The 17054-nt window shown below is 44.1% G+C and overlaps 2 protein-coding genes across 2 annotated transcripts in view; one reads left to right on the forward strand and one right to left on the reverse strand.

Moving 5' to 3' along the window:
- SVOP (SV2 related protein) overlaps positions 1 to 17054 on the reverse strand; it is a gene marked incomplete at its 5' end in the record, with an annotated part of 105011 nt that overhangs the window by 66546 nt on the left and 21411 nt on the right. The window contains 3 exon segments of the mRNA NM_001133213.1: positions 962 to 1060; positions 2137 to 2222; positions 7127 to 7287. Coding sequence (NP_001126685.1) covers positions 962 to 1060; positions 2137 to 2222; positions 7127 to 7287 — 346 coding nt within the window.
- USP30 (ubiquitin specific peptidase 30) overlaps positions 6996 to 17054 on the forward strand; it is a 99824-nt gene continuing 89765 nt past the window's right edge. Inside the window, exon 1 of the mRNA XM_054528184.2 lies at positions 6996 to 7369. The gene's annotated coding sequence lies outside the window, so the exon portion shown is untranslated. The remainder of the gene's footprint in view (positions 7370 to 17054) is intronic.

Below are 17054 nucleotides of genomic sequence, written 5' to 3' on the forward strand. Positions count from 1 at the left end.
ATAGGTCTGTGAGGATTAAAGAGCACATGTACATTATGCATATATTGTATGCAATGTAGGTAAAGGCCTTTGCACAGTAAATGCTCTGTAAGTATTAGCTTTTGTGATTATCATTATTATCCTCTTATCCAGCCTGGCCATTCCTCTCTCTCTCTCTCTCTCTTTTTTTTTTTTTTTTAATTTGAGGTGGAGTCCTGCTCTGTCACCCAGGCCGGAGTGCAATGGCGCAATCTCAGCTCACTGCAACTTCTGCCTCCCGGATTCAAGCAATTCTCCTGTCTCAGCCTCCCGAGTAGCTGGGATTACAGGTGCCCGCCACCACACCCTGCTAATTTTTGTATTTTTAGTAGAGATGGGGTTTCACCATATTGGTCAGACTGGTCTCGAACTCCTGACCTCAGGTGGTCCACGCACCTCGGCCTCCCAAAGTGCTGGGATTACAGGCGTGAGCTACTGCGCCCAGCCCATTCCTCTCTTTTAAGAGGTTGCTGCTGATATCTCCCTGACAAAAAGTGAGGGTTCTGCAGCCTCCTCCTTCAAGCCTTAATTCCAGGGAGCAATAGCTCCAATTTATTGAACACCTACTCTATGCTACCTACTCTATGGAAACACTGTGTTGTTTCCAGTTCTCAAATAATCCTAGGGATGTGGGGATTGGCACCTCCTGTTTGCAGCCAAGAAAACAGGCATATAGAGTTTAAGTGATATGCACAGGTGGGTTTCAAGCTCCTAGCAATAGAACAGGATGCCTGGGACACCCTCCCAAGTAGCTGGACCTCCAGGTGAAGTAGAGTTGGCTGTAAACCTGCTAGGATATGTGAGGTGGAGATGGGACAGTGTTTCCATCAGGGCTTAATTCTTTTCTGCTGAACCTTCAGCAGCAGGAGAAGAGAGATATCCCACAGGACACCCCAGGGGAGTAGAACTGTATGCAACAGGAGGGAGCTGCTGGGCTGCCTACCGAGGTCAGCAATGCCACCTGCCAGCTTGGGAGCCTCCACTCGCAATGCAGCTGTGGCGCCAGGATGCTGAGGATCATCATCTCCATGGCATCAGCCATCTGCAGAGAGGACGGAGACATCATGAGGCCAGGATGCTGCTTGGTGCTAGGGAAGGCTGGCCAAGTCCACAACCCCAGAGACAGAGACTGTAGCACACCCCTCTCTACCCACTGCCAAGTGCCCTGCTGCACATCAAACCACACTCAAAGCTCCAGCAGTTAAAACCATGCATTACCATTGCAGGAATAGACAAACAGACATTTTATGTTATTTTTGTGTGTGTTTTTTTATGTTTTAAAAAATATGGGCATATCACAAACAAAGTGGGAAAACGTATTTCTAAAATCTGAGAAAAAAACATTTTTATAGCGGCAGAGAGACAATGATCTTTTTAGTGCAATTAAGACTAGCTTGTCTTTGGCTTATAGGTCATTTGTTCATGTAGAATAGGATATAATTGTCAGTATAGTTAACAAGTGTGACCTTTTAATACATTAAAACGACTCAGAATCCCTAGCAATTAAACATCATGTACCTTCACGAGACTAGACAGACTAGGACAGACATGGAATCTAGAAGCACGCCCATGTGGCCATGGGAATTTGGTATACCATAAAGGCAGCTTTTCCAATTAGGAGGGGAAATGTTGTGGGGAAATTGATGATCCATTTGGAAAAATATGTAGTTAGATCACCATCTCCTCCCATTCACAAAAATTAATTTCAAGTATATTAAAGGTTTGGCTGTGCTGTTTGCCATAGCTAGGGGATTGAATGAGGGATCATGAAAGTCTTGAAGCAGAAGGCACATATCTAATCTATGCATGCTTTTCTAGGGAGAGCTCTACAGCTGACATCATAATCTCATAGTAGCCCTGAGCCCAAAGAGTTGAAAGCCACCTAATTAGCTAGAAAGTTCAACTCCTCCTTGGGGGCAACTGCCAACCACACCCAGCTCTCCTCAAGCACAGACCTCGTTATCACCACTTATCACGCCTCATAAATTTTGTTGATTGGAATTCAAGCAAAGGCTCCATGTGGAAAGAACTGTGTCCTTCCTTGTAGACCATGGAAACCCAGCTGAGCAGCATGGGGGTTTCTTGGAGGCTGAGCCACTGCCCCCCAAAAATACTTGCCCAAGCCAAGCCAGTGAGAACAGACAGCTTCCACTGAAATTTTCCAAAGCCAATGGCTTCCACCGCATCTTCCACCATGAAAGTATCTGGGAAGCAGAAAGGGAGACAGAAGGAAGGAATCAGTGCACCTTGCAGTTGTCCTAGTGTGGGGTTTTTGGGGTGGTCCCCAGCCAAGCTAACTAAACACAGCACATGCTGCTTTTAGAACTTATCCTAGAAAAATATTCCAGTGTGAAGTGATATCCTACAGCTGCAGCATTACTTACAACGGGAGAAACAGAAAAACCCAGAATGTCCATCAACAGGGGTTGGCTAAATAAATTATTAAGTAGATATTATACATATATAAATTATTAAATATCCACATTATGAAATATGACCCAACTGTTAACAAGAATGTGCAGATATAGAAAGATACACAAAGTATATTGTTAATTAATGTTTAAAGACAAAACAAGATCGACAACAAGGTATTTAGCATGGTCCTATTCTTGGAAATGTACGCATGTGGGTGTATATATATGCACATGTATCTATCCATAGAATATGTACAAGGCTTTGAATTATGGTTTAATTTGTTTGTTGTCAGAGGGAGGAAGGAAAAAATTATATGAGAATTAACTTTCTTCGTTTTACAATGTATTACTTCCATGGCCAGAAAAAAAAGAAATACTTCTTTATTTTGTTTTTGTTTTGAGACAGTGTCTCACTCTGTTGCCCAGGCTGGAGCTCAGTGGTACAATCATAGCTCACTGCAGCCTCGATCTCCTGGGCTCAAGTCATCCTCCTGCCTCAGCCTCCCAAGTAGCTGGGACTACAGGCACATGCCACCATGCCCAGCTAATTTTTTTCTATTTTTTGTAGAGATGAGGTCTCACTATGTTGCCCAGGCTGGTCTTGAACTCCTGAGCTCAAGCTGTCTTCCCACCTCAGCCCCCCAAAGTGTTAGGATTACCAATGTAAGCCACCATGCCCGGCCTGAAATACTTTTGAAAGGCACAATTCCATCTGCACTCCGATGGAAAGATGTGCACACTATATTGTTAAGTGAAAAGCAAAAGTTGTGGAGAGGTATGTACCAGAGGAGCTGTCTTTGTGATAAAATGTATATACGTGTGTGTGTGCCAAGCAGGGGAAGTAAGACTGAGCCGATGTCTTAGAAACTGCTTACCAGGCTCATCTTTGAAAACAACACTCACTTGCCTACTTTGAGAATTTCTTTAATGTCTGAATGCTTTCCAAATAAACAAGTATTATTTTTATGCTCAGAAAGAACACAGATAAAATTTATAAGCTAATAAGTGTTTTTGAAACATACTAAAAGACGGCCAGATGCTGGGGCTCATGCCTGTAATCCCAGCACTTTGGGAGGCTGAGGCAGGAGGATCACTTGAGACCTGGAGTTTGAGAGCAGCCTGGGCAGCATAGTGAGACCCCATCTCTACTAAAAATATTTTTAAAAAGTAGCTGTGACTGGTGGCTCACGCCTATGGTCCTAGCTACCTGGGAGGCTCAGGGAGGAGGATGACTTGAGCCAGGGAGGTTTCAAGGTTGCAGTGAGCTGTGATCATGCCACTGCACTCCAGCCTGGGTGACAGAGTAAGATTCTGTCTCAAAATAAAAAAAATCCAAAAAACAAAACTAAACTAAACTAAAACACTAAACCCAATATGTTATGCTGGATTGTATCTGGGAATAGCACAACTGCAATGACTGGTGAAATCCAAATAAAGTCTGGAGTTGAGCTAATAGTAGCACACCAACGTTAATTTTTTTAGTTTAGTTGTTAACATTAGGGGAGGCTGGATAAAGGGTATGTGAGAAATGTCTATACTATATCTGCAATTTTTTTGTAAAGCTAAAATAATTCCAAAATGAATAGTTAATTAAAAAATAAAAATACAGCCAGGCATGGTGGCTCACACCTGAAATCTCAACACTTTGGGAGGCCAAGGCGAGCAGATCATCTGAGGCCAGGAGTTTGACACCATCCTGGCCAACATGGCGAAACCCCCTCTCTACTAGAAATACAAAAATTAGCCAGGTGTGGTGGCACATGCCTGTAGTCCCAGCTACTCAGGAGGCTGAGGCAGGAGAATCGCTTGAACCCAGGAGGCAGAGGTTGCAGTGAGCTGAGACTGCACCACTGCACTCCAGCCTGGGTGACAGAGTGAGTTTCCATCTGAAAAAAATAAAAATACTAAAGGAGGATGCTGGGTGGCCCCGTGGGTGACCTCTGAGGATCTCACCAGCCCCTGCTGGGAGGTGTCATCTTTTTGGAATTTCAACCATGGGCCTTGCATATCAATCATAATTTTCTCCAGAAGTGTGAACTGGTGTTGATCACATTAGCAGGTTGTGGTTTCCTCCAGCAAAAAATATCATCCACAAGAAGAACAGTAGTAACACTATTGTGGGGCATTTACTGAGTGCTCACTACCTGCAAGGCACTGTGCCAAAAGCTAGATGTGCATTATTTCATTTAATCCCCATCACAATCCTATGAGTTAAGGCCTAGTATTAGCCCCATTTTACAGAGGAGGATATGGACTTGCCCTGTGTTTCACAGAGTTGGGAGTAGAGCCCAGATCAGCCTGAGAGTAAAGCCTCAGCTTCCCTCCATCCCCTGTCATTGCCACCTTATCTCTGCCAACAATAGGTCTTGCATTCAAGTCATTAGTCCTCTCTTAGATTTGGAATCTGAGGCTTTTCAGGAATGCATAGAATGTTTTCATCCATCAGCATCAAGAAGCAAGGGAAGCTGGAGACCAGGTCCCACAGCACCGCCTCAGAGGCAGCACAAGGTCGTGGGTAAGAATGTGGTCTCTCAGGCCAGATTGCCTGGGCGTAAATCCAAATTGGCTAATTCCTAGCTGTATAACCCTCAGCAAGATACTTAACCCTTCTGTGCTTCAGTTTCCTCACCTGCAAAATGGGGAAGATGTTGGTAATAGATCCAATTGGAACTGTTGTGAGAATTAGATGGATAAAACATGTAAACTGGTTAGAGCAGTGCCTGGCACATAATAAAGCCTCAGCCAATGTTAGCTACTCCCATACCATCATCAGTGTCACCATTACTGTCACACTATCATCATAACCAACATCATCACCACCATTGTCATTATACTGTCATCCCCACTGTCATCACTATCACCATCGTCTTCACTATCAGCATCACCACCACTATCATCACCATCATCACCACCACTGCCATCATCTTCATCATCATCACCACCATCATCATCTTCATCATCAATGCCACCATCACTACCATCATCATCATCACCACATCATCATCACTATCATCATCACCACCATCATCATCATCACCACCATCATCATCACTATCATCATCACCATCATAACCACCATCTTCATCATCATCATCACCATCATCATCACCATCATAACCACCATCTTCATCATCATATCGCTATCATCATCACCATCATAACCACCATCTTCATCATCATCATCACCATCATCATCACCATCATAACCACCATCTTCATCATCATCATCACCATCATCATCACCATAATAACCACCATCTTCATCATCATATCGCTATCATCATCACCATCATAACCACCATCTTCATCATCATCATCACCATCATCATCACCATAATAACCACCATCTTCATCATCATATCGCTATCATCATCACCATCATAACCACCATCTTCATCATCATATCGCTATCATCATCACCATCATAACCACCATCTTCATCATCATCATCACCATCATCATCACCATAATAACCACCATCTTCATCATCATATCGCTATCATCATCACCATCATAACCACCATCTTCATCATCATCATCACCATCATAACCACCATCTTCATCATCATCATCACTATCATCATCATCATTGCCAACTTTATCATCACGATCTTCATCCTATCATCGTCATGATCACCATCATCTTCATCATCACCATAATCATCACTATCACCATCATTATCACCACAATCATCATCATCAACACCACCACCGTCATTTTCATCATCATCACCATCATCATCATCACCATCATCTTCACCATCTTCATATCATCATCATCACTATCATCACCATTGCCATCCTTATCACCACCATCTTCATCACTATCATCATCATCACCACCATCATCATCATGAACACCATTATTATCACCACTGTCATCATCACTATCACCATCATCATCATCGTCACCATCATCATCATCATCATCATCACTATCATCATCACCACCATCATCACTATCATCATCATCACCACCATCATCATCATCATTATCATCACCATTGCCATCCTTATCATCATCTTTCATCACTATCATCATCATCACCATCACCATCATGATCACTGTCATCATCACCATAATCACCACTATCACCATCATCATCATTGTCACCATCATCATCATCACCACCGTCATCATATCATCATCATCAACACCATCATCACCATCACCATCATCACCATTATCATGATCACCATCATCATAATCACTGTAATCATCACTATCACCATCATCACCATCACCATCGTCATCATCACCATCATCACCATTGCCATCTTTATCATCACAGTCTTCATCACTATGATCATCACCATCACCATAATCATCGCCATTATCACCATCATCCTCACCATCATCATCATTACTATCATGATCATCACCATCATCGTCATTGTCACCATCATCACCACCACCATCATCATCACCATCATCATCTTTGTCATCATCATCATCATCATTGTTACTGCCATCCTCAGCCAAGTGTTGTGCATTGATGCTGACTGGCAGGGATTGTGATGTAACTTTGCCTGCTGAAGTAAGCTATGTAGCCTCAGCCCCCACTTCCAGCTCCACCCCTTGGCCCTCTGGGCTCTCCCAACTGCCCCTTCACAATACCCCTCTGAAATTGCCTGCTGGATAGGCAACCTTGACCGTGGCCCAGGCTGATTCCCCAACTGCAGGACCCTCTCACCATCGGTGGGATTGGCAAACTCCTTGGGCACAGCTGCCCCATCATCCAGCTCCACAGCCTCTAGGCCCACGCGGACCCCTTCAATCTGGACTTCATGCTCTCCGGAAGCCGTGTCGTCCTCTGACCTTGCACTCTCGCCTGTGCGACGGAATTTCACAACCCTAGAGAACAGAACAAATCTGGTCAAGATGGCTAAAGCTTCCCCCAAACGGCCTTGCTGCACAGCTCTAGTGACCAAGACAGGTGAAAGACTTCTTCTCATGGTTTGGAGAGTTGATGGATGGGGGTTAGCATTTCTATTGAGTTGGACTGGGGTTGAGGAGAGTCATAACTTCAAGAGTTGTAATATCAGGACTTCCATGTACAGTTGAGCAGATTGGGCACTGCCCAATTCCAGGGTTTCCTATTGACAAAGTAGGTTATGTAATTGAGGATATCTTTGTTTTAGGCCAGAATACTGTTTGTGAGTACATTTGTTTCAGATTTTAGACTCATCTGTCTATATCTAACATTTTGGTCATCTAAAGGTCACGTTAGGCCCACAAAAAGTTGCTCACACCATATTTCTAAAAGTTTAAAGTGGATGCCATTTTTTAGAATAGAGACAAGGTTTCACTATGTTGCCCAGACTTGTCTCAAACTCCTGAGCTCAAGTGATCCTCCCTCCTCAGCCTCCCAAAGTGCTGGGATTACAGGTGTGAGCTACCACGCCTGGTGCCAAAATTTTAAAATTGGGAAAATTCACATAAAAAGCCAGAATCCCAATGTCTCTTGAAAAAGTAGAATATCTCGCTGTCTGGAGCCCACATTCCTGCATTGGAATTGTGCTAGGTCTGGGCAGTGGTGGTCCCCGGCCCACCCCAACCCCTGTTTTAGATGGGTCATGCACTCCACAGTTGACCATTGTCTCATTATCTCCAGCCCTAAGGGTCTTTTGCTAGTTATCCTTGCACTTGCTCTGTGTTCCTCTCACTTGGCACGTGGACCCATTTGTCGGGCCCTGTAGGCATTTGAGTTTGAGACCCCATGGACCCCACTCTTATGCAATATGTTCCTTCAAACTATGCTGTTTCTTGTTCCTCTGCAAGAAGCTTTGATTTTTCTGGGCAGTAGTTTCTTCATCTGGGACTCAGGGGCAAAATTACCTGTCTCCTTCCAATTTTCTCACTCCCAAACACAAAATTCCTGCTGTCTCCCAGCCCTAGGGTGGGTTTTGGGGTTATAGCACTGAAAAGACAGATGTGTTCTGACCTCACAGTCCCTCAAGGGGATAGTGCTACCGAATGTGCAAGTCCTTTCTATCACAGCTTTGAGTCCTCATAGACTTTTTGAAGAAAGTCTGGGGTGCTGAGTACAGTGGATCATGCCTGTAATCCCAGCACTTTGGGAGGCTGAGGAGGGAGGATTGCTTGGGCACAGGAGTTCAAGACCAGCCTGGGCAACATAGTGAGACGCCGTCTCTACAAAAAATAAAAAAATCAGCTGGACATGGTGGTGCGTGCCTTTAGTCCCAGCTACTTGGGAGGCTGAGGTGGGAGGATCACTTGAGCCCATAAGGTTGAGGCTGCAGTGAGCCGTGATCATACCACTGCATTCCAGCCTGGGCAACAGAGAGAGACCCTATCTGAAAAATAAAAAGAAAGAAACAAAGAAAAGAAAGAAAGAGAGAGAGGAAGAAAGAAAGAAAAAGAGAGAGAGAAAGAAATAAAAAAGGAAGGAAGGAAGGAAAAAATAAAAGGAAAAGGAAAAGGAAAATAAAAAATTCTGGCTGGGCATGGTCACTTATGCCTATAATCTCCACGCTTTGGGAGGCTGGCGCGAAAGGGTCACTTAGGTCCAGTAGTTTAAGACAAGCCTGGGTGACATGGCAAAACCCCATATCTACAAAAAATACAAAAATTAGCCAGGCATGGTGGCATGCGCCTGTGGTCCCAGCTACTTGGGAAGCTGAGGTGGGAGGATTGCTTGAGCCCAGGAGGTGGAGGATGCAGTGAGCCAAGATTGCACCACTCCCTCCAGCCTGGGTGACAGAGCAAGATCCTAGGATTTTATTTGTTTAAAAAAAAAATAAAATAAATAAAAAAGTCTGAAGTTACATGGGCATGAATAGCAGAGGCAGTATATGAGCAGACGGAGTACACATTTGATCCATGTTTTTAAAAGGTAAAAAAAAGAGAAATATTTAAGTTCAAAATACTGCTATTATTATTAACGATTGCATCATTCCATGTATTTCACCAAAGAGTAACTGTCGCACTGGCATAGAAAGGGTAAATCTCTGGATTTCAGAAGCACAGGGAACATACCCTGCTTGTGAAGTTCTAGAAGAAAAAAGACAGATTAAATCACAGTAATTCTGTAAACACCTGAAACTCCACTCCTTGGCAAGGCTGGGCTTGGAAAACCTGAGCTGTCAGGCTCGTCTTGGCTGGAAATGCAGGGCCCAGCACAGGGTTGGCAGACAGACTGGCGGGGTTTGAAGCTTGGTGCTAACATTTCACCCCCTCTACCACAGTCACGTCTAATAGAATCAAGTTTGTGCTCTGTGCAAGTTCCAGCTGTTTTCTGTGCACTCGATCTGCATAGCACCACTCTGAAGTTCGTATTATTATCACCGTTTTACAGACAAGAACACTGAGGTCCTAGAAGTCACATGGCTTGCCCACAGTCCCATAACTAAACAGGCATGGAGCCGGGATTCAACCACAGGTTTATCTGGCTTAAAACATTGTATTCCTGGCCAATGAGAGGGTAACACCTCTTCAAATTCTTCCATTGCTTCCCATTTACTATATTTTTTAATAAAGATATTTTATTTTGAGACATTTCAAGCATATAAAATTACATACATAACAATGAGAGAAATATCTTTGTTTCTGCTGTTTAACTAAAGGATTAGACATGACTATTAGGTTGACCCATGTGAAATCGCCAACATTTGTCCCTAGTTCAGTTGAAGCCATCCTGTCTCCATCGCTCCCATCTTCATAGGTATTTCACATTTTAAAATAGGCAAAGGACTTCAACAGACATTTCTCCAAAGAAGACATGCAAAGGGCCAATAGGCACATAATAAGTTGCTCAATATGCAAATCAAAATCACAGAAAATGCAAATCAAAATCACAATGAGATACCATGAGATGCAGGTTCTCACTCTGTCGCCAATGCTCTTCTTTGATCGGGGAGGGGGGGTCTTTATAGGCATCATTATTTGATTTAATCCTCAGAGTAAACTTGAGAGGTGGAGACTATTATTATCCCCACTGGATAAGACAAACACATAGTCACTCTGAGCCTCAGTTTACCTCTTCTATACATTGGTGTAATAGTTGTGCCGTAAGTCAGGTGTCCTAGAAGAAAATCATGAAACAGAGATTCTTTTTTTATTGTGGTAAAATATACATGCCATATTAAAATATAAAATTTGCCATTTTAACCATTATAAGTGTACAATTCAGTGACATTAAGTTTCACCTGAAACTCTGTACCCATAGAAATCAATGCTCCATCTTCCCCTACTCAGCCCTGACAAGCACCAATCTACTTTCTGTCTCTATGAATTTGACTCTTCTAGGGATCTCAGATAAGTGAAATCATACAGTAATTTTCCTTTTGTGTCTGGCTTATTTCCCTTAGCATAATGTCTTCAAGGCTCATCCAATGTTGCAGCACATTGCAGAACTTCCCTCCTTTTTAAGGCTGAATAATATTCCATTGCATGGACAGACCACATTTTGCTGATCCATTCATCTGTTGATGGACAGGTTGTTTCCATGTTTTGGTTATTGTGAATAATGCTGTAATGAACATGAGTGTACAAATATCTGAGTTCCTGCTTTCACTTATTTTAGATATAGACCCATAAGAGGAATTACTGGATAAAAGGGTTATTCTATGTTTCATTTTTTGAGGAATCGCCAGAACGTCTTCCACAGTGGCTGCACCATTTTGTATTCTCGCAAGCAATGCACGAAGATTCCAATTTCTCCACATCCTTGCCAATACTTGTTATTTTCCATTTGCTTAATAACAGCCATCCTAATAGGTGTGAGATGGTATCTCATTGTGATTTTGATTTGTATTTCCCTAATGTTGAGCAACTTATTATGTGCTTATTGGCCTTTTGTACATCTTTGGAGAAATGTCTATTGAAGTCCTTTGCCTATTTTAAAATTTGGTTGTTTGACTTCTTGTTGTTGAGTTGTACTTCTTTCTGTATTCTGGATATAGATTCCTTATCAGACATATGATTTGCAAACAATTTTTCCCATTCTTTGGATTGCCTTTTTACTCTATTGATTGTGATCGTTGAATGCACCAAAGTTTGAAAAAAAAAATTTTTAATACAGGGTCTCACTCTGTCACCCAGGCTGTAGTGCAGTGGTGTGATCACGGCCCACTGCAGCCTTGACCTCCTGGGCTCAGGTGATCCTCCCACCTCAGCCTCTTGAGTAGCTGGGACTACAGGTGCACACGGCCATGTCTAACTAATTTTTTTTTTTTTTTTTTTTTTTTTTGTAGAGGTGAGGTTTCACCATGTTGGCCAGGCTGATCTTGAACTCCTGAGCTAAAGCGATCCACCCACCTTGGCCTCCCAAAGTGCTGGGATTACAGGTGTGAGCCACCACACCAGGCCGAAAGTTTTAAATTTTGATGTAGCCCGATATATCTACTTTTATTTTTATTATCTGTTTTTTTGGTGTCATATCCATGAAATCATTGCCAAATCCAATATCATAAGGCTTTTCTCCTATATTTTCTTCTAAACTTTTATGGGTTTAGGTCTTCGATCCATTTTGAGTTAATTTTTTATATGGTGTTAGGTAAGAGTCCAACTTCATTCTTTCACATATGGACATCCAGTGTTCCTAATACCATCTGTTTAAAAGACTGTCCTTTCTCCTACTGAGTGATCTTGGCACCATTTTGAAAATCATTTAATCAAATCATATGATTCGAGAATTTATTTCTGAGCTCTTGATTCTATTCCATTGATCTGTATGTCTATCCTTAAGCCACACCTAAGTAAGTAGTAGTAAGTTTTGAAATTGGAAAGTGTGAGATCTTTAATTTCGTTCTTATTTTTCAAGATTGTTTTAGTTATTCGGTGTCCCTTGAGAGATTCTATATGAATCTTCAGGTAGATTTCTCTTTATTTCTTCCTTCCTTCCTTCCTTCTTTTCTTTCTTTTTTTTTTTTTTTTTTTGAGACCCAGTCTCAAAAAATTGTGCAATGGCACGATCTCTGGTTACTGCAGCCTCCGTTTCCCAGGTTCAAGTGATTCTCCTCCCTCAGCCTCCAGAGTACCTGGGACTACAGGCACATGCCACCACACCCAGCTAATGTTTGTATTTTTAGTAAAGATGGGGTTTTACCATATTGGCCAGGGTGGTCTCGAACTCCTGACCTCAAGTGATCGGCCTGCCTTAGCCTCCCAAAGTGCTGGGACTACAGGCATGAGCCACCGTGCCCACCCTCCTTTTTTTCTTTTGAGACAGAGTCTCGCTCTGTTGCTCAGACTAGAGTGCAATGGCACTATCATAGCTCCCTACAGCCTCAAACTCCTGGATTCAAGTGATCCTCCTGCCTCAGCCTCCTGAGTAGCTGGGACTACAGGCACGCACCACCACACCTAGCTTTTTGTTAGTCTGTTTCATAGAGACAGGGGTCTCATTATGTTGGTCAGGCTGGTCTCAAACTCTTGGCCTCAAGCGATCCTCCCGCCTTGGCCTCCTGAAGTGCTGGGATTAGGATTTTTCTATTTCTGCAAAACAGTGAGATGGTGATGTTTGTGCAAGCGATTTACTGAGGAAGGAGTCTCAAGAGAAACCCACCGGGAAGCAGGAGTAAGCAGGAGGAAGCTAAGAAAGGATGTAGTTCCTGCTGAAATCTAGCCTCAGCCTGACCCCACAGGGAGCTCTGAAGTGTGAATCGTGCCATCGAGAACGTCCCGCCCAGGGGTGTGAGGGCTGGGCTGTTACACCCTCATATCAGTCAGTCATTGGCCACGCCACCCCCAGCAGTGGAGGGCATAATCTCCCAGACAAGGTGGCTTCCCTCTGCCAGGGGCAATCCAGAGGGAGCTACAGTTGTGAACCAACACTGGCAATAGCTGGGAGAGTGCCAGCCTGCTAAAGGAATCTGCAAAGGGCACCAACCGTATCTGCTACAAAGAAGCACCTGCAGAGTTATTATACAAATTAATTGTAAAGCACGAGACAAATGTGAGGGATTCATCACTGAATTCCCCTTCCTCAAACTCCTTGGATAATAGTCCTCAAACAATGCAACTAGTTATTGAGCATTTGCTATAAGCCAAGAGCTATGCGAAGCCCTTTATATTATCTCCTGCTACCTTAACAATCAACTTATGAATTAGGTACAGTTATTATACCCATTTTATACATGAGGAAATGGCTACTCAGGTTATGGCAGTTGCCCTAGGTCACACAGCTTGAAGGAGCCGAGGCTTCAGTTTGGTGGTCTTTGGTAATAGCACCTTCAATCCTAATCACTGGGCGTCAAGTCAGTGCCTCTCCCAAGCATTCACATCTCTCAGGATGAGTGCAAGGTCTACACTGAGCTGGCTTGTGTGGGCAGGCTTGCCAGAGAGTGGAAAACAGTGTGTGTTCTGGAGCAGGAATCAAAAGGCACAGCTCCATCCATGTCCCTACAAAGGACATGAACTCATCCTTTTTTATGGCTGCATAGTATTCCATGGTGTATATGTGCCACATTTTATTAATCCAGTCTATCATTGATGGACATTATTCTCAGCAAACTATTGCAAGGACAAAAAACCAAACACGGCATGTTCTTACTCATAGGTGGGAATTGAACAATGAGAACACTTGGACACAGGAAGGGGAGCATCACACACCGGGACCTGTCGTGGGATGGGGGGAGGGGGGAGGGATAGCATTAGGAGATATACCTAATGTAAATGACGAGTTAATGGGTGCAGCACACCAACATGGCACATGTATACATATGTAACAAACCTGCACGTTGTGCACATTTACCCTAGAACTTAAAGTATAATAAAAAATAAATAAATAAAACAAAACAGAAAAATAAATAAATAAAAACAAAAGGCACAGCTCCATTCCAGCCTGGCTGACAGCTCTTTGGACTGTCACTTGAGTCCAGGGGTTCTTGAACTGGATGCAGCCTCAGAACTCCCTCGGGGTTGATCACAACGTGGATGGCTGGGCCCCGCCCCCAGAAGGCCTGATTCAGAAGGTCTGACCTGGGGCCAAACCTTTACACTTTGAGTGCATTCCCAGGTGCTGCTGGCATTGCTGATCTGGGGACTGCTCTTCTCGTTCATCAGAGGCAGGCAAGCGATTCTGCTGTTCAGCTGCCCCCAACCCCATCGTGAAGCAGAAGCACTGAGGGACTGAGCCCCGAGGAGTCCCCACTCTCTTGCTGGCTGAGCTGTGCGTCTACAACTCACCCTCCTACCCTGAGAGGCCTATGACACAGGACTCAGGCAAACATCCTGCTGTCTGGAGCTGGGGCATCCCTTGCAGCTGGAAGGCAGGTGTCACTTAGGAGCAAAGGCTTGGCGACAGACTGCCTTAGGCCTGGATATCTGGTTAGAAGGTGGGACCCAGGACATCTCTTAAGCAGTACTTGCCCAGCAAGAACACTGTTTTATTCAAAATAGGTATTTAAGAGGTCTGCATGGTGGCTCACCCCTCTAATCCCAGCACTCTAGAAGGCCAAGGCAGGAGGATTGCTTGAGACCAGGAGTTTGAGACCAGGCTGGACAACACAGCAAGACCCCATCTCGGGTTTTGTTTGTTTGTTTGTTTTGAGACAGAATCTTGCTCTGTCACCGAGGCTGGAGTGCAGTGGCCTGATCTTGGCTCACAGCAACCTCTGCCTCCCGAGTTCAAGCAATCCTCATGCCTCAGCCTCCTGAGTAGCTGGGATTATAGGCATGTGCCACCGCGCCTGGCTAATTTTTGTATTTTCAGTAGAGACAGACTTTCTCCATGTTGGCCAGGCTGGTCTCAAACTCCTGACTTCAGGTGATCCACCTGCCTTGGCCTCCCAAAGTGCTGGGATTACAGGCGTGAGTCATCACCCCTAGCCTGTAAGTCATCACCTCTAGCCTGTAAGACCCCATCTCTACAAAAAAACAACAAAAAAAAGATTAGCCAGGCATGGTAGCACATACCCGTGGTCTTGTCTACTCAAGAGGCTGAGGCAGGAGGGTCTCTTGAGTCCAGGAAGTTGAGGCTACAGTGAGGTATGATTGCACCACTGCACCTAGCCTGGACAACAGAGTGAGATCCTGACACTAAAGAAATAAAGAAATAAACCAAAGTAGGTATTTCATTATGGTAACTTCTCAGGGATGCTGATAGAGATTATGGGAGTGCTTTAAAGTCAGCGGTGTGCCTATAAACTGGTTCTCAAATACCCTCCCCCAACAATATTGATTTATAGCATTTGCCAATATCTGTGTCCTAGATACTCCCACAATGGCTTGTTTCAGCCTGTCAGTGATTAAATAACAGGCTCCCCAAATTCCAGCATATTTAACAATCCATCTGCTCTCTAGAACTGGTACCATCAGGCTCTAGCACATCACTGTTAAAAAAAAAAAAAAAAAAAAGTCCTCAGGGGCGCAGTGGCTCACACCTGTTATCCCAGCACTTTAGGAGGCCGAGGCAAGAGGATCACTTGAGTCCAGGGGTTCAATACCAGCCTGGGCAAAATAGGGAGACCCCATCTCTACAAAGAATGTTAAAATTAGCCAGATGCAGTGGTGCGTGCCTGTAGTCCCAGCTCCTCAGGAGGCTGAGGTGGGAGGATCGCTTGAGCCTGAGAGGTCGAGGCTGCAGTGAGATATGATCACACCACTGCACTCCAGCCTGGGCAACAAGAAGAGACACTGTCTCTGAAAAACAAAACAAATGAACAAACAGAAACCTCCTGAAACTACTGACACATGCTATATTGCAGATGAACCTCAAAAATATTACACTGAGCAAAGAAGCTAGTCACAAAAGCTCACATAGATATGAGTCCACTTAAATGAAGTGTCCAGAATTCATGGAGACAGAAAGCAGATTAGTGGCTCCCAGGGGTTGGGGGATTGCCAGGGAATGGGGAGTCACAGCTTAATGGGTGTGGGGTCTCCTTTTGGGGTGATGAAAATGCTCTGGGACTAGATAGAGATGAGGGTTGTGCAACCTTGTAAAATTGCACACTTTAATTGATGGTTAAGATGGAAAAAAATAAAAAATAAATAAAATGGTTAAAATAGAGGCAGGCATGGTCGGGGGGCAGGGGGGTGCCACATGTGTCTGTAATCCTAGCTATGTGGATGGGCTGAAGCAAGAGAACTGCTTGAGGCCAGGACTTCAAGACCAGCTTGGGTAACATAGCAAGACCCCGTCTTTTATTTTTTTGAGACGGAGTCTCACTCCATCACCCAGGCTCACTGCAACCTCTGCCTCCCAGGTTCAAGCAATTCTCCTGCCTCAGGCTCCCAAGTAGCTGGGATTACAGGCGCTCACCACCATGGCTGGCTAACTTTTGCACTTTTAGTAGAGACAGGGTTTCACCATATTGGCCAGGCTGGTCTCAAACTCCTGACCTCAGGTGATCCACCCACCTCGGACTCCCAAAGCGCAGGTATTACAGATGTAAGCCATGGTGCCCGGCTGCAAGACCCCATTTCTAAGGGGAAAAAAAAGGTTAAAATGGTAAAGTTTATATTATGTGTATTTTGCCATCAAAAAAAAAACAAAAAACGAAAATCCTTAACTCTTAGCACTGCCACAGATGTTACTGAAATCCCTTATCCAACAAATATTGAATGAGCACCTGCTTTGTGCCAGGCCCAGAGGTGCTGCTGGGATCACGAAGGTCATCAGACGTCAACGCCTTTCTGCAGTGCTCATAGTCTAC

This window comes from Pongo abelii, chromosome 10, assembly GCF_028885655.2.
Source record: "Pongo abelii isolate AG06213 chromosome 10, NHGRI_mPonAbe1-v2.0_pri, whole genome shotgun sequence".
In the NCBI taxonomy this organism is placed as follows: domain Eukaryota; kingdom Metazoa; phylum Chordata; class Mammalia; order Primates; family Hominidae; genus Pongo; species Pongo abelii.